Below are 19,398 nucleotides of genomic sequence, written 5' to 3'. Positions count from 1 at the left end.
CCTTCTGTCTGCTGTGTGGGGGGAGAGAGAGACAGACTGAATCTTTCCTTTAAAACTTAAGAGAAAAATGTGGCCTTTTTTTCTGCCTGGTAATATTTCTCTTCTTTTTCAATTCCTGGCCCTGGGCCCATAACCCTTTTGTTGGATTATTTGTAGTAAATAATTAGCAGATTTTAGTACACACAGCTTCAGCTTTAGAAATGTTAATTTCTTTCTTCATCTCTCTCTCATTCACCCCAGAATAATTCACTGCAGAGTCACTTTAAAGTTGAAGTAACAAAACATCTGTTTACTCACAGTTTGTAGTTAGATTATAATCAGACAGGCTTATATATACATATTATTATACATTTGTCTTATCAGCTCCTTCCATGTGCTTAGATGGTAATGGATGCTCACACCACCATAGATCCTCTCAGGTTAGGAGAGAACATGAGCTCCATGTGCTCCATGTGCTGCATGTAACCCCACAGGAAGTTGCATAGCTATGTGACCTCTCTAAGTAATTCACATCAGAGGTCACAGAGTAATCACAGAGAAATAATAGGTGACAGGCAATGCATGTAAAATACAATACATTCCAACAGAGAGAACCAGAACCTCCCCAAGGAAGGGAGGAAAAACTACTGTCAAAACAAGAATCAAATACCAGGGGCGTCTCAAGCAAGATGCCTGAAGCAGCAGAGACCGGACGGTCTGTAGTTTCGTGATCTAGACATGAGCCGTGCCCCACAAAAAAAAAAAAAAAATCAAAGCAACTGGTACAAGCTTGGAAGGGTCCAAGATCAGAATCAGATGCTGGCCAGCGAAATTCAAAGAAACTTTGCAAGTGGCCCCCTAGAATATATTGCCAAAGGCGGGAAAATAAATCAGGTAACAGGCAAGAGAAAGAAGGAAAAACAAAGTTTCTTTTTTTTTTTTTTTTTAAACTATCTTCTTCACTAGTGACAGGTTTACCTCAGAGGCAGAAAAAGAAGGAAAAACAAAGTTTCTTCATCTTCCCTTTTTTTTTTTTTAACAATCTTCTTCACTAATGACAGGTTACCTCAGAGGCAGAAAAGGAGGGAAAAAACAAAGTTTCTTCTTCCATTTTTTTTTTGTAAACCACCTTCTTCACTAGTGACAGGAATTAATAAAGGTGTACCTCAGAGGCAGAAAAGGAAGGAAAAACAAAGTTTCATAAGTACATAAGTAGTGCCATACTGGGAAAGACCAAAGGTCCATCTAGCCCAGCATCCTGTCACCGACAGTGGCCAATCCAGGTCAAGGGCACCTGGCACGCTCCCCAAACGTAAAAACATTCCAGACAAGTTATACCTAAAAATGCGGAATTTTTCCAAGTCCATTTAATAGCGGTCTATGGACTTGTCCTTTAGGAATCTATCTAACCCCTTTTTAAACTCCGTCAAGCTAACCGCCCGTACCACGTTCTCCGGCAACAAATTCCAGAGTCTAATTACACGTTGGGTGAAGAAATATTTTCTCCGATTCGTTTTAAATTTACCACACTGTAGCTTCAACTCATGCCCTCTAGTCCTAGTATTTTTGGATAGCGTGAACAGTCGCTTCACATCCACCCGATCCATTCCACTCATTATTTTATACACTTCCATCATATCTCCCCTCAGCCGTCTCTTCTCCAAGCTGAAAAGCCCTAGCCTTCTCAGCCTCTCTTCATAGGAAAGTCGTCCCATCCCCACTATCATTTTCGTCGCCCTTCGCTGTACCTTTTCCAATTCTACTATATCTTTTTTGAGATATGGAGACCAGTACTGAACACAATACTCCAGGTGCGGTCGCACCATGGAGCGATACAACGGCATTATAACATCCGCACACCTGGACTCCATACCCTTCCTAATAACACCCAACATTCTATTCGCTTTCCTAGCCGCAGCAGCACACTGAGCAGAAGGTTTCAGCGTATCATCGACGACGACACCCAGATCCCTTTCTTGATCCGTAACTCCTAACGCGGAACCTTGCAAGACGTAGCTATAATTCGGGTTCCTCTTACCCACATGCATCACTTTGCACTTGTCAACATTGAACTTCATCTGCCACTTGCACGCCCATTCTCCCAGTCTCGCAAGGTCCTCCTGTAATCGTTCACATTCCTCCTGCGACTTGACGACCCTGAATAATTTTGTGTCATCGGCGAATTTAATTACCTCACTAGTTATTCCCATCTCTAGGTCATTTATAAATACATTAAAAAGCAACGGACCCAGCATAGACCCCTGCGGGACCCCACTAACTACCCTCCTCCACTGAGAATACTGGCCACGCAATCCTACTCTCTGCTTCCTATCTTTCAACCAGTTCTTAATCCATAATAATACCCTACCTCCGATTCCATGACTCTGCAATTTCTTCAGGAGTCTTTCGTGCGGCACTTTGTCAAACGCCTTCTGAAAATCCAGATATACAATATCAACCGGCTCCCCATTGTCCACATGTTTGCTTACCCCCTCAAAAAAATGCATTAGATTGGTGAGGCAAGACTTCCCTTCACTAAATCCGTGCTGACTTTGTCTCATCAGTCCATGTTTTTGTATATGCTCTGCAATTTTATTCTTAATAATAGCCTCCACCATCTTGCCCGGCACCGACGTCAGACTCACCGGTCTATAATTTCCCGGATCTCCTCTGGAACCCTTCTTAAAAATCGGAGTAACATTGGCTACCCTCCAGTCTTCCGGTACTACACTCGATTTTAGGGACAGATTGCATATTTCTAACAGTAGCTCTGCAAGTTCATTTTTTAGTTCTATTAATACTCTGGGATGAATACCATCAGGTCCCGGTGATTTACTACTCTTCAGCTTGCTGAACTGACCCATTACATCCTCCAAGGTTACAGAGAATTTGTTTAGTTTCTCCGACTCCCCCGCTTCAAATATTCTTTCCGGCACCGGTGTCCCCCCCAAATCCTCCTCGGTGAAGACCGAAGCAAAGAATTCATTTAATTTCTCCGCTACGGCTTTGTCCTCCTTGATCGCCCCTTTAACACCATTTTCGTCCAGCGGCCCAACCGACTCTTTGGCCGGTTTCCTGCTTTTAATGTATCTAAAAAAATTTTTACTATGTATTTTTGCTTCCAACGCTAATTTCTTCTCAAAGTCCTTTTTTGCCCTCCTTATCTCCGCTTTGCATTTGGCTTGGCATTCCTTATGATCTATCCTGTTACTTTCAGTTGGTTCTCTTCTCCACTTTCTGAAGGATTGTTTTTTGGCTCTAATGATTTCCTTTATCTTACTGTTTAGCCACGCCGGCTGACGTTTAGTCTTTTTTCCCTTTTTTCTAATACGTGGAATATATTTGTCCTGAACCTCCAGGATGGTGTTTTTAAACAGCATCCACGCCTGATGCAAGTTTTTTACTCTGCGAGCTGCTCCTTTCAGTCTTTTTTTCACCATTTTTCTCATTTTGTCGTAATCACCTTTTCTATAGTTAAACGCTAGTGTACTTGATTTCCTAGTTTCACTTCCTTCAATGCCAATATCAAAACCGATCATATTATGATCACTGTTATCAAGCGGCCCTCGTATCGTTACCCCCTGCACTAGATCATGAGCACCACTAAGGACTAAGTCTAGTATTTTTCCTTCTCTTGTCGGCTCCTGAACTAGCTGTTCCATGAAGCTGTCCTTGATTTCATCAAGAAATCTTATGTCCCTTGCGTGTACAGATGTTACATTAACCCAGTCTATATGCGGGTAATTGAAATCCCCCATTATTATTATTTTTTTTTATAACCTTCTTCACTAGTGACAGGAATAAATAAAGACTTACCTCGGAGGCAGAAATTCAGATATACCTACCACCACAGAAGAGAAGAACCCCACAGGGGAGACAAGTTACTCCATGCCACAATCAACCATCACCCTGCTAGAAAGACAGCCAGGGGAGGTAGGGGAGGGGAGAGAACCAGGGTCACTGGATATCACCCTAGCTGGCAGATGAGGAACTCAGGACCACTGAGTATCATCTAAAACTAGCCCCAAGACGGCTACCAGCACACCCCTGGCTCCACTGTCACCAGAAGAATCTGGGACAGGAGCTACCAGCCAGCAATCCAGAGCAGCTGCATGATCCGTCCACCATCCGCTAGGAGACAGAGAAAATACTGAACATTCCAGGCTGCACGATACCCTTAAGGGGCGGTTTACTTGGAACTATTTTCTCTGTCTCCTTCTGCTGGTAGATGGACACAACCCATTAGTCTGGACTCGTCTGGTATAGATGACAAGGAAGCTGCTGCTTCCACTGACAGCCCCGCCTCTACTGTCCTCTAATACAACTTCCTCTTTCTGAGAAGGACAGAGGTGGGACTGGCAGTGGAAGAGCAGTGTGTGCACAAAGCTGGTCCTGCTCGTTTCTGCCGATTACAATTACGGGCTCGGCAAGGTGGCAACTAGAGGGAACAAAAAATGCTAAATGAAGGATGGTGGGGGTAAGAGAGAGAGAAACAGGGTATGTGGTTGATTGTGTGTGTGTGGGGGGGGGGGGGGGGGGGGAGAAGACAGACTTTGGAAGGTGAGAAGATAGGACAATGACGACACTTCCTGAGGCTTAAGAAGTACCAGAACGCTGTTCCACCCTGTTCTGGTACAAATTAAGCCCTGCAGAAAAGCCTTTAATTCTCTCAACATGCAGGTGGTCTGCAGTGTGGCAAGGTCTCAACACAGAAGCAAAAATGGATATAGGTAGGAGGTACTGAGGTAACACCACAGGTGGATGCTTTATTAAGGGTAGGTTGGGTCTTTGCTGCTTTCAATATGTTATGCATCCTGTTTGGGGGGCCCAGGGCAGTTTTTAGCTAGTTTTTATTTATTTCAATTTATATACCATATCTTATTGCATCTGCAAACCAGAACGGTTTACATATATAAAAAATACAATTTGTATATACAAATAGACAGACAAGGAACTCCATTCATGACAGGAAAGCACAGCAAATCAGAATTAACTACATAGTACAAACCAAGATGGATTATATTTAATATACAGTGAGGCTACCCTTTGTTTGACCTTATCTCTTATTCTAAATTCTGTTCTACATATTTTATAAAGAAAAAGGTTTTCAGGAGTTTGCGAAAATGGATGTAAGAATTCTCTAGTCTGATCTCTTTTGGAAGGCCGTTCCAAAGAGAAGGGGACAAGTAGAAGAAAGCCGATCTCCGTGTTGATTCCCATCCAGCCTTAGCTAGAGAGGGAATAACTAACCTATTATCTGTTAGAGATCTAAGAGTTCGCATGGCAGTGTAAGGAATTGTCAGATTTGATAGGCAAGCAGGGTTTAATGTATGGAAAGCCTTTGTCAAAACGAGAATTTTAAACTTAATTCTTGCTTCAACTGACAGCCAATGCAGACGATGCAGTAACGGTGTTACTCTGTCATCCCTCCGGGCCTTGCAAATCATACGTGCCGCTGTATTTTGTATTCTTTGCAATCATTTTAAGTTGGCTTGAGTAATCCCTGCATATATAATATTACAGTAATCTAAACGTGAGGTAATGTATGCAGATGTCAATGTTTTAAGAGAATCCTTACTAATTGAATTGCTGACTGATCGAAGCCTCCTTAGATGGAAGAAAGATTTTTTCACTACATCGGATAACTGTTCCTCAAAAGTCAATGCAGAATCAATAATGACCCCAAGATATCTAAAGGATTTAACTGTGGGGATACTGTGACCAAATAGCATAGGCACTACTGATTGACATGTTCCTTGTCCTACTATCCAAGATGTTATAGTCTTATCTGGGTTTAATACTAACTGGTGTACATATATTTGTCAAACCTTAGATAATTCATGCATCTGTAGTAAGGGTTTCTGCCAAGAAAGAAGGAATCCTTTATACTGGTACTGAATATCCTAGATAAAATACCCATAGTAGCTGGTATTTAAAAACCCGCTCACTGCCATGGGCTGAATATTAGGAGGGGATTTTAAAACTTATTCTGTGTGTGACAGGAAGCCAATGTAGATCAGCAAGAATTAGTGTAATGTTATATTTCTTTGTACTGTATCATTTAGAGTCCTAGCAGCAGTGTTCTGCACTAGCTGCAGCCTCTTTAAACATGTTTGAGAAAGTCCCTGATATGTGAATCACCACAATCAAATCATCTATAAAATAAAGGCTTTAACTGATATACCAAAGTTGAGAGAAGCATGATCTAATTACTCCACTAATTTGGGAAGACACACTTAAATACTGGTCTAGTTTTCTCCCAAATTCACAATTTCACCATAAGAAGATATTGGGATCCACCTAGTGAAGACAACATATTCGGAAGTTTGTGCTACCAAGAAATCCACATTTATCTAAACCCAATACCAGCTTCTGCTGACATAGCCATTCCTCAATAATCTTCAGAGAGTTACTTAACAAATTAATAGCTGTCTGTTGATCATTCTTTACAAACAGCTCCAATTTTATATTCTCTGCAAATAGGTCTGTTATCCCTCATTTCCATATACAGGTGTTAATAAGCATGGTCACAGAATATACATATAGAATTTATGAATACTATGCATCTTTGAGCAAGGTTCACTGCTTTACAAAAGATTCTAAACAAATTTAAAGTCAATTTTAAATTTAAATAATCACCAATCAAGAGTATTATCATGGTGAAAGTACTGCATGTAGTGTTAATAATACATACCTGAAACTGTTTTTGATTTCAAGGTTGGTGCTTTCTTCTTAGATCGTTTGCCAGAGACTAGTACTGTGTCTACTCTTCTTCCGAAAGCTAAAGACTGAAGAACATGTGCTCTTTCTGGGCTGAAAATATTAAATGCTGTTTCCTTTTCTTTCTCTGTAACTCCTGTTAGTATGGAAGAATAATTATTGATCTATAGCTAGTAATAAATTCTGGATTAATCTTATAAGCCATCGTAATTATGATACATACAGTACATCATCCCCCTAATTCTAGAAAAGTTGCCAAAAATTGCATGTGCAAAATTGGGCATGTGCCCAATTTGCACATGCAATTTAATTAAATAATGAGCTAATTAGCACCAATAATTGGCTTTTTAACAAGCAATTATTGGCACTGATTTAATTGAATATACACTTGTAAATTTAGGTGCAGTATCCAAGCTTACATTTTACACGAGTTAAAAAAAAAAGGGGGTGCAGAAATGGGAGAGTCATGGACAAAATGGGATGTTTCAGTTGGTGCAAACAGTTGCAACTAAAGTTAACGGCAATCCTGGGGGTAAATGTTCTTCTATAAACTGCACCCAACTTTAAGCACGGCTTATAGAATAACGCTTTTTTGGCGCTGAGTTTTCCAGTGCCATTTATAGAATTCATCCCCATATCTTAAGAGGGATTTTCTTCAAAATTCAGTCATTTTTTTCATTTAATATGGACTTGATTCAGCCAAACTTACTTTAAAAAAGTGTTATTCAGCAGTTCTCATGAATAATTACAATATTTGTATAATGACCTTTAAAATATTAGTGGTCATAAAAGTCACTTCAAAGAATAGTTGGATGATGACTAGCTATTTTGAGGGAGTTTTTTATGACTGCTGAAAGTCTAAAGGTCATTATACAAATATAATTAGTTTTGACCTATTACACAGGTCTTTTTCCTCCTTAAAGTTTTATACAAATATGTTACTTATGTGACTAATTAAGAGTCACTTCATGATTTTAGGTTTAACAAATAACTATGAATCTCTCTCACATTTCTTCATTGGTAAAAAATGTGCACAAATATTTGTGGGCACACCAGATGAATGTGCACACAGGTCTGTGCTAGGAGCGGCTATGTTTTGCACACAAAACACAATTGTATCAGCACTCATATGCATGTGCTGGAATGTTTTTCTGTGCAGAAATATTGCTGGTATTTGAAAAAAAATTGTATGTGCACCCAGAGCTGTATGGGCTATATGCCGGAATGGTATTCTGCATATAAATGTGCAGTCCAGTGCTTTACCGTGTTTCCCCGAAAATAACACACTGTCTTATATTAAATTTTGCTCCCCAAGACCTGCTAGGTCTTATTTTTAGGGGAGGCCTTATTTTTCGGGGAAACATCGGGGTCACCCCCCCACCCGAGATCGCCGGCTCCCCCCCTCGATCGGCGGCTCCCCCTGCCCTCAGTTGCTCACGGAACTAACCTCTTAAATGCTTCCTTTCACCATTCATCTTCGCACTCGCCGCAAGCAGCAGGGCAGGCCACTCCTTCCTTCCGTGTCCCGCCCTCGCCTGATGTAACATAACGTCAGGCGAGGGCGGGACACGGAAGGAAGGAGTGGCCAGCCCTGCTGCTTGCGGCGAGTGCGAAGGTGAAAGGAAGTGGTTAAGAGGTTAGTTCCGGGAGCGACTGAGGGCGGGGGGAGCCGCTGATCGAGGGGGGGAGCCGGCGATCTCGGGTGGGGGGGTGACCCCGATGTTTCCCCGAAAAATAAGGCCTCCCCTGCTAGGTCTTATTTTCGGGGGAAGCCTTATATTTTCAAATTGCAGCAAGACCTCTACTAGGTCTTACTTTCGGAGGATGTCCTATTTTCGGGGAAACACGGTATTTTTCATAGCTGCAATATCTTCCCCTCAGCTCCTTATACCCTTTTTTCTTTCTTTCATCCATGCACTAAAAAATTAAGAATCCCTGTAGATACATTAGACCCAGAAAGGACCGTTAGATCATCAAGGGGTAAATGGGGCACTCAGGGAGGACAAGACCATAGCACACAGAGACTAAGGGTTCTTTTACTAAGGCATACTAGTGGATTTAGTGCATATTATTATACACCAAATCAACAAGTTAAAGAGCAGTACGTCACCTGGATCAGATGGTATACACTCCAGAGTAATGAAAAAGTCAAAAATGAAATTGCTGATCTACTAATAGTAATCTGTAACCTGTCATTAAAATTGTACATGATACCTGGATACTGGAAGGTGGTGAAAGTAACCCCAATTTTTTAAAAGGGTTGCAGGGGTGATCTGGGAAATTGCAGACTAGTAAGCCTGATGTCAGTGCTGGGCAAAATGATAGAAACTATTATAAAGAACGAAATTACTAAACATATAGACAAACATGGTTTAATGGGACAGAGTCAAAAATGGATTCAGCCAGGAGACATCTTGCTTCTCCAATCTGCTATATATTTTTTGAAGGCATGAATAAATAAATACATGCATATAGGTGAGCCAGTTGATATAGGAGGGCAATCTACACATGGTGCTGAGATTTTGGTGCTGAAGAAAATCCGCGCAGAGTGCTCCAGGTTGAGTGCTGTTTTTATAGAATAGCACTTGAGCCCATTTCTGTGCCAAAAGTTGGGCACCAGTATTTATGCAAGCTGAAACATGGTGTAAATGCTGATGCCCAACTACAGGCATTTTGGCGTGGAAATGGGGATATTCTATAACCCCATGTGCAACTTTTAGGAACATCCCTGCCACTCCCCTAGCCAGGCCCCCTTCTGAATTGTACGCTAGGGGATTTAAGCAAACGGGGGTTATAGAATACAGCACACGGAGATGCGTGTGCAAATTCAATTATTGCCAATTAAACTCCAATAATTGATTAACATCAATTAATTGTGATTAATTGGTTTGTAAGCTAATTAATTTGTGCACAGATCAAAGATCTGCATGCAAATTTTCAGCACTGAAATCTCAGCATCGTACATAGAATTTTTTTTTGGGGGGGGGGGGGATATTGTATCTAGCTTTTGAGAAAACGTTTGACAAAGTCCCTCATGAGAGATTCCTGAGAAAATTAAAATCCGATAGGATAGGAGGCAATTTTCTGTTATGGATTGGGAACTGGTTAAAAGATAGAAAACAGAGAGTAGGGTTAAATAACTAATTCTTTCAATGGAGGAAGGTGGAGTGCCAGATGGATCTGTACTGAGAACTGTGCTTTTTAACATTTTTATAAATTATTTGGAAATGGGAATGACAAGTAAGGTGATTAAATATGAAGATGACACAAACCATTCAAAAGTTGTTTAACTGTGTGCAGATTATAAGAAATTGCAGAAGGATAGAGGAGACTAGAGGACTGGGTTTCTTAATGGCAGATACAATTTAATGTGGACAAGTGCAAACTGATGACCAAAGGGAAGAATAACCCAAATTATAATTACACGATGCTAGGTTCCATATTAAGAGTCCACTATCTGGCAAAAGGATCTAGGTATCCTTGTGAACAAAACATTGAAATCTTCTTGGTGTGCAGCGGTGACGAAAATAGCAAACAGAATGTTAGGAAATACTAGGAAAGGAATAGAAGATACAATTTTAAAAAATATTGTAATAATTCTGAATCACTCCATTACGTGACTGCACCTTGAGTATCATATACAATTCTGATCACCACAAGTTACAGAGAAAGGCAACCAAAATGATTACGGATGACTCTCATGAGGAAAAACTAGAGAGATTGGGGCTGTTCATTTTGAAGAAGAGATGGTCATTCCACTCATACAGACAGATATGAGTGGAATGGAATGGGTAAACGTGAATCGACTGTTTACTTGTTAAAAACTACAAAGACAAAGAGAAACACCATGAAATTATTAAGTAGTGCCTTTAAAACAAACTGTAGCAAGTATTTTTTTTCAATTCATGCATAGTTAATCTCTGAATCTCATTACCATAGGATGTGATAAAAGTAGTTAGTGTAGCTGAGCTTAAAAAAGTTTTGATTTATAATTCATTAAGGTAGACCTGGGGAAAGCCTGGGGAAATCCTGAACTGGATTGGTAAAAACAGGATATTGAGCTATATGGAGGTAGAGGTAGATGTAATAAGCATCTCAGAGACCTTGTGGAAGGAGGACAATCAATGGGACACTGTGTTATCAGGGTACAAATTATATCGCAATGATAGCGTGGATCACATTGGAAGAGGGGTTGTGATATATATTAATGAGGAAATTGAGTCAAACAACATAAATATTCTACATGAAACAGATAGCAGTGTGGAATCCTTGTGGATAGAAATTCCACATGTGAAGGGAAAGAGTATACTGGTAGGGCTGTACTACTGTCCGCCAGGACAAAATGAACAGTCAGATGAATAAATGTTTACAGAGATAAGGAAAACATTGAATATTACTGGCACCCACAAAACCCTGAGCTCCTCCCTAACACCACTTCCCGTAATGTCCTTGACTTGCCTTTTTGGGAGGGCGGCGGTCAGAGGTGATATTCATCGGCACTGCCTGCCTTAGTGTCACTGAATATCGGGAGGTAGGTGGTGACAAGCAATTTAAGTAGGCAGGTGCCTCTCCTACCCACTTAAATCACTTTGAATATTGGCCCTCATGCTTCTAAGACATATGAACATAAGTATAATATCAATCATCACATAAAGAAATATTGCACTAAGAAACATTTATAGTAGCCCAATTGGGCTATTCAGAAAATTACATTCAACGTAATATATAGTTACTAAAAATTTTATTTTATTTATTTGTTACATTTGTATCCAAACCGAGCAGACAGGGTAAACAGCATACATAAAAAGTACACAAACAATAAAAGCAACACTGGGCCTTCAAGTCTGAGACAACAGGAGTATTTTATTAACAAGTGGCCCGGCACGGGCTGTGTTTCGGCGTAAAACAACGCCTGCCTCAGGGGTCAGGGTCTAGATATAATTAGTATAAAAGATGTGTTTCCAATATCTCCAATAGTAGACGGAGAAAATCTTTGCAACAAGCTCGTCTGTTGAAATAGACAGCCGCGATGTAGATTGAAAAACTCCCGTGTTAGCCTTCGCTTTAGTAAAAACATTTGTTAGCCTTCGCTTTAGTAAAAACATTTGTTTTTACTAAAGCGAAGGCTAACACAGGAGTTTTTCAATCTACATTGCGGCTGTCTATTTCAACAGACGAGCTTGTTGCAAAGATTTTCTCCGTCTACTATTGGAGATATTGGAAACACATCTTTTATACTAATTACATCTAGACCCTGACTCCTGAGGCAGGCGTTGTTTTACGCCGAAACACGGCCCGTGTCGGGTCACTTGTTAATAAAATACTCCTGTTGTTTCAGTCTTGAAGGCCCAGTGTTGCTTGAAACCAAACCTTGTATCCCACCTTTTTACAGGGGGTTGATCCTTTCCCTATAGTACTATATGCTATAATCTGCAATTGCAAAAGTGGATTAATTTCAAATACTCAAATATAATTTTTAAAACAGTTTAATGGTTAAAATTGTCATAATGAAGGAACAGATGCTTACTTCTCCAATCAAGCAATTGTACAGATGGAAGAAGGCACACTACATAAAGGCGATACATTGAATCTTGAGACAGAGGGTTCTGAAATAAGTCTGAAGAAGATCAAAGAGAGACTGTTACAAACAAACAATATGTTGGATAGGTTATTACATATTTAGTATTGTCATGCACCTATGTTTGATCACACTGCGCCTCTGTTGTTTCAGTACCACTGGCTTCCTGTGTGGGTTTTTTGTTGTTGTTGTTGCTAGCTTGACATTGTAAGGGGAAAACATCCTAGCATCGAGGTTCCAAAACTTGTCCTCAGTCATTCATGTTTTCAGGATATTGACAATGAATATTTCTGAGAGATTTTCATGAACTACCTCCATGACATGCTAATTTCTTTCAAGATTTTGCTTTATTTTGTGACAGATATTTCAGAATCTGAGATATACAATGACAAACTCTAACTTTTAAAACTCTCTTTCCAACAATTGAACTGTACTTCTTTTTCACCTTTGTTCATCTTCTTATGATATTGTATAAACTTTGAAAACCACTTAGAAGGCTCCCCAGTTAGGCAGTATATCAAATAAAGATACACCTGAAACTTGATACCTTGAAAGGCTGACCAGCTGGGAACCCTCAAGACAGGTTTAGGAATGTATGTCTAAGTTCCACTGTTGAGAAATGTGGAATGTATTCCTGACGTATCTAAAGTGACTTAGCTATTAGCTATGTAGGAAACTATTTAATTGAGATCTAGGCTTCTATGGTTGGGAGTCATGTTTTTTCTTAGGTTCCCCTGCAGATGCTTAGTTAATTATCAGGGGAATAAATATGTATTTGGTGATCCATTGCAGTTGTGAACTTCTTACAGAGTAAATGAGAGATTGATTTATTATTATTATTATAAAAAAAAAGTTTATTCTGAGGACATAAATATTTGAACGATTAGTGAGAGAATTTTTGGGTTCTATAATCATTTAGGATTACTTATTGTTTTGATTACCTTTATCTCTCTTCTTGGTGTGCACTAATTTATATTTTTTTCTTGTGTCTCTTTTATTCTAGGAATTAAGGTCTTCTTTTACAAAGCTGCACTACCGATTCTCGGTGTGGCAAATGAGAGAAAGCCCATTCAATTCCTATTGGCTTCCTCTCATTTGCTGCACAGAAATCACTAGCATGGTTTAGTAAAAAAATACCTAAGTAATTTGCCTGAATTCTGCTGTAAATGTAATTATATTAAGTCTGAAATTAAAAAAAATAGAATGGAATGTTGGTTACAGAACTAGAGATGCAGGTTTTATATTAAGATTTTGTCCAGTCTTGTACAGAAATCAGACCACTCCTATACAGAAGAATTCATCGAACAATCTTACCAACTGTAATGGCAGCTGACACTGTCTAGAGGCTGTCATCATAAATAGAAGGTCCTTGGGATTTTTTCTTTGGTTTAATAAGTAATTTAAATTTAGGAGGCGGAGATGTGATGTAGTGATAAACATGATGTGTAGACATGTCAATTTGGCATATCCCCCCCCCCCCCCCACCACCATGCTATCCCAAATATTTCGGATCCTCAACCTCTCCCCTTCCAAAACCTCCTCCATTCTTTCTTTTCCTCTCATCCCCCCCCCCCCCCCAAACCAGACTTCCATCACCAGACTCAATTGTATTTGAAATATTGCCATACTGGGACAGATCGATGGTCCATCAAGCCCAGCATCCTGTTTCCAATAGTGGCCAACCAGGTTACAAGTACCTCCCAAACCTGATCCTGGAGGCACCACAGCCAGTCAAATTTTCAGGGTAATCACAATGAAAAATTCATGAGATAGATTTGCAAGTAGTGGAGGCAGTGCATGCAAATCTCTTTCATGAATATTCATTGTGGGTATCCTGAAAACCTGACTGGCTGGGGTGCCTCCAGGATCAGGTGGGGGAACCACTGGATAAGACTTAACACATGATAGGTTTGGGTGGGAAAAATGAGGCCTATCCCCATTTTTCCTGCCACACATTCAGATGCCAAAACTGCTTCCTTTCTGCCTATGGCAGCTCAAATTAATGATATATTCTGCTGGCCAAAGGTGAACATCAGGATACAGCTGTCCTCCCTTTGTGGCCTGCAAAGTTGAATTCCATTGCAAAGTTACCAAGAATTTCCCATAAGTAATCCATCCAAAATTTACCTGTAATAACACTCACAATGTATTGTAACATACAGGTTGCCTGGGTGGGGAGGCCAAATGGGTGACTATTTTATCTTTTTCGCTGCTTCTTTATGTTAAAAGAATCAACAGATTTAAATGTCCATTGACAAATTTTCACAATAAATTTTAACATAAAATAATATACAGTATTATAAAATTTGACAGTCACTACCAAACACCAATGTGTACAATAAACAATAACCTATATAAGATTGAAGTTTCCTTCTGTGCATTTGCTCAACACTCAGTAATCACAGATTTGAAAAGGTGAGAAAAGTTATAATTAACCATTATTATCCCTAAATTTGTGTCCCCCCCATCCTTAAGAATAAATCATAACATTACCTTATAAGAAGCTTTACTTGTGAAGATTCTTAAACTGAAAGTATGAAGATGTTTAAGTAAAATGAAGCTAATGATCCTAATAATCTGGAGATGCCTATCCCTTCCTATGAAGAAGTGAGGAAAATAAAAGGATAGAGTGTCTGATAACGTTGCCATGAAAAATATGTGTGTTAGATAATTCATCTATTTCCCTGTATCTTCAAATCTTGTAATAGTCCCTTTTAGAGCCTAAGTCAATTGTTCCATATATATTACAGACCAAATCTGTTGAAACTTTTCAGATTGAGTAGGAGCTACATCCTTTTCCTAAAATTTGCTACATCTAGCCACTAATAGTAACTGCTGTGCCAGATGTTTTAGTTGTGAACATAGGAGCCAGCTATGTGGGTACCATTGGGTGCTGAGCACCCCCAATATTGAGCAAATGTCTCCATTGTGTCCAAGGAGGGGTAACTTATATTGTGTGTGGCACCCCCAATCATTTTGAAATTTTATGCCTATGGATCTAAAGTATACTGTATAGATTTAGCACCCAACAAAAATGTAGGAATGTCCATGAAGAGTTTCTATTTTAAAGACCAGAATTAACATTCCATGTGCCATTTCCCTAAATTGCTTTATTTTGTGACATTCTTACCACGTGGAGGGGCATAATCGAAAGGGGCACCCAAGTTTTCCTGAGGACGTCCTCACAGGATGTCCCAGCGAAGGGTCGGGGAAACCGTATTATCAAAACAAGATGGGTGTCCATTTTTACAGTCTCTGTCCCACAAATGAGAAGACGAATAGAGTGGAGTGAGCTTCAATGGCAACTCCAGCAGTTGGAACACGAAAGACTATAATCAAGTATATAATATCACACTCGTTGATTTAATCATGAATTGATAATGAGTGTGACTATTGGGCAGACTGGATGGACCATTCAGGTCTTTATTTGCTGTCACTTACTATGTTACAATTAATCCTCTTTGCTCCCGGGCTGATGTGCAGACCTGAGCTCTGACACAGGCATCAGCATCGGATGTCACCTGACCTACTATTGCGTGCATGTGACCTTTCAGCACACAGTGCCAGTAAATCAGACACAAACCTTAGATGTGCAAACCAGAGTGTTTCAAGTTTCAACTTCCATTCCTTCCTTGCCTACATTGCTGTGGCTCAAATCCAGAGAGACTGAGGGAGCTGATCGGAATTTTCTTTTATATACCATTAAATTCTTACGGGGATGGGTGGGGATGGGTTAAATTCTTGCGGGGATGGGTTGGGATGGGTTAAATGTTTGCGGGGATGGGTGGGGACGGGTAAGATTCCAGTGGGGATGGGTGGGGACAGGTAAGATTCCAGAAGGGACGGACGGGGATAGGTCAGATTTCTGTCCCCGTGCAACTCTCTACCTGAAAGTCAATAAATTCAGGTTCCAAACAGCCTGCTTGACAATACTTTGTGATAAGATATAGGATGTCAGTAAAAATTTTAGTTGAGTTTTTTATTCTAGTTAGGGAGATACACACTCAAATATTCTAATCCCATACTTTATTCCAAAAAACATTCATATCTTGTTCCCCTATCCATTTTATTCCACCTACAATATAGGTAAATTATTGCGGAGATACAATCATTTCTATCAAAGCTTTGCTCAGTCTGGAGAGTGTTTAGTATTAGGACTTTGAAACCATAGCTCTTCAAACTTCTGTGATTATTTTGGACTTTTTAACAAAGATACACAGAAGCCTATGTGTTATTATAAAACTATCCCACAAAAAATGCAGAAATAGTAGCTATAATGAGGCTAATTACAAATAAGGGGCAGCGACCCTTATTGGTAGTACTGTGGCACTATCATTAGGGGGTCAGAGACACCATTTCAAATCTGGGCACCAACGGGGTAGGAGCATCCAGGGATCACTCCTGACTCATAATAACCACCAGGGAAACTCTTGATAAGAGCAGGGATGGGGGGCGGGTAGTGCTCACGGGATGGGGGTTCATATGGCTTGATGGGGGAGAGGTTAGAAGGATGTGGGACAGAAATACGTACCATGGGAGGGGAATCAGGAGAAGGGCTGACAAAGGTTTGCACCTGCCCCTTTCTTCAGGCCCTGGATATAAATAGGTAACTGGCACATACATATGACTCGGGGCACATGCAAAGGCTGACAGGAACATTTTTTTCAATTTTTTAAAAGCTTTTTGGGAATATACCTGTACAAACCGTGGCTTTTTAGAACTGTTATTGGCAAGTGTATGAAATCTACAGATCTGTAAATGTTGCGATTTACATGTTCAGATGCTTCTAAAATTATCTCCTTTGAGTTTGCTCATCAGAAATACTTATAATTGAATGAATGAGCCAGTCATCTTTGACAAAAGATGATGTAATTTACAGCTTTATCACACTGAAACTTACATCATGTGACTATAATTTTAACTTAGTTTTATGCCTGCAGTTCTGAAATACTCATTAAACAGTGTTATACACCCTTTTATTCTAAACAAGTTTATGCAAAAACATCTTTGTAAAATAATCAAAGAAAACCCACATGTAAGGCCAAGTGTGAAAAAGAGCCAAGAAAAAGATAACTTAATGTTTAAATTAATTTTCGTATAACTGTTGCTATTAACAAAAATGTATACACAGTAACACTAGATGGCACTCTGTGAGAGGATTCCAAATAACGCAATACAAATTGTGATTAACAAGTACTATTCCAACAATGGTAAAAGCCAATTCTATTTAAAAAAGCAACAACAGTGATCAGGTGTGATTTACATTTGTAAAAGAAATTCTTTGTACTCTTAACTGTAGTAACATACCTTCTGTAAAAGCAAGTACATCTGATAATTAATTTTTGTTCATTCTGCATGTAAAGCTATTTTGTTCTAGAAGGTTTGCTTGATTTTGTAACTTTGTAAATCTAAGGGCTTCTTTTACAAAGCCGTGCTAGCGATTCCTATGTGGTAAATGAGAGGAAGCTCATAGGAATTGAATGGGCTTCCTCTCACTTGCTGTGCAGGAATCGCTACTGTAGCTTTGTAAAAGAAGCCCTACGTGCTTTGAAAATACATCTCATAGAAACCTATGTAATTTGTAAGTCTATATGCTTTGAAAATGAGCACCTTTTTGTATTTATTTCATGAAAAATGTGTTAGTGTGCTTATCCAAGTAAAACTTTCTGTGACTTCGTCTCAGGCTGAGATATTTACATTCTATATTCAAAACAAAAAGAGTGAACCTCCAAGGTACCATGCATCTGGACCTTTTTATTCTTTCAAAGCCAATGGATGTTGGAAACAATTATACAAAAGGGTTCAAGAATGTCTGTCTGTCTAGGGGCAAAATAAATTCTCCAAAAATTTAATGTAAGGGGATAAAACTTGGCATTAGGGGAAGACTGTTAAAAAGACACAAGGAGTTTGAGAACGAGCCAAAACAGACTAGGGTTTCCAGAGATATAAGCCCCACTTCTATCCCTCTCCAAAAAATGATCGAACGCATTTCAGTGTAAGGAGCTTGAGCTTTTGTAGCACAGAAATATTAATGGAAAGGGATGAAACTTGGCCTGTGGGGGGGGGGGGGGGGGGGGGGGGGGACAGAAAAAAAAAAAAAGACACACTGAGTTTTTAAATAGGCCAATTGCACCAGGGGTTATAGAGAAATAAGAGCTCCAAAATATGGCTTCATGCATTTCTATGGGAAAAAGGATTTCTACCTTCTGTAGCATAGAAACTTAAGTGAAATGTAGCAATTAGAGAACAAGGCAAGATAGTTTGAAAGGTGGAATTCCTAACTCTTCTAAACCTCCAAACTTTCCCGCCCACCTGCAACTGCCCACCCCTGTAACTGCCCCACTCACCCAAAGTGCCCCCACAGCCTGAAAACTCCATCCCAACTGCCACACCACCCCATAAACTTTCACTTCCCCAAAGACTACCCCCCTGCAACTACCCTAACGCCCTTCAAGTTGTCCTACCCTGAAAATCTGCCCTCTACAACTGCTCCATACCCAAACTACTCATGCAACTGTGATATCACCCCACACCCAAAAATATTCCCTAAAATGCCCCACCTCCTAAAACTATATCCTGCAAACTGCCCCACTCCAAAAAAACATGCCCCTACCCCAAGAAACAACCCCACATAGCAAACTGTTTGTCAAAAAATAATCCTCTACAAACTAACCCAACCCCAAACTACCCTATCTGCAACTGACATAACACCTCACAAACTGCCCTACCCCCAAAACTAGCCCCCCACAGCTACCCCAACATGGTCCTAACTACTCCCTTCCCCTCAAACTTCCTGCTCTACAAGTGCCCCCTCCCCCAGCTCCAGATACCTCCTCCACAGATAAAACACATGTCTAGCACCCACATCACAAGGAAGAGATATATGTACAAATACGTGCAGATCCCACAGAGGCACACAAAGGGAATAATAACATTTCCCTTTTTTTGTTTTTCATTGTTGTTAATTCTACTCTGAAACTACTTCAAGAATCAGATAGCTTTCTTGTTTGATTGCTATGCATATTGCCAAGTAACATTTATTGCTATGGGAAGGGCTAGATTAAGCCAATAGAACATATTACACTTCTTTGTACCCAAATGTTTAGAGGGAGCCCTGTAAA

General features: G+C 39.9%; 1 protein-coding gene across 1 annotated transcript in view; it reads right to left on the bottom strand.

The window, feature by feature from the left end:
- The window catches only part of LRRC72 (leucine rich repeat containing 72), a 121,757-nt gene that overhangs the window by 36,839 nt on the left and 65,520 nt on the right, over positions 1-19,398 (bottom strand). The window contains exons 6-7 of the mRNA XM_030189959.1: positions 12,227-12,316; positions 6,674-6,835 (exon numbers count right to left, since the gene is read on the bottom strand). Of these exons, the coding sequence (XP_030045819.1) occupies positions 6,674-6,835; positions 12,227-12,316 (252 nt within the window). The remainder of the gene's footprint in view (positions 1-6,673; positions 6,836-12,226; positions 12,317-19,398) is intronic.

The sequence above is a fragment of the Microcaecilia unicolor genome, chromosome 1 (assembly GCF_901765095.1).
Source record: "Microcaecilia unicolor chromosome 1, aMicUni1.1, whole genome shotgun sequence".
Classification (NCBI taxonomy): Eukaryota; Metazoa; Chordata; class Amphibia; order Gymnophiona; family Siphonopidae; genus Microcaecilia; species Microcaecilia unicolor.
This window is presented reverse-complemented; position numbering and strand designations above follow the sequence as displayed.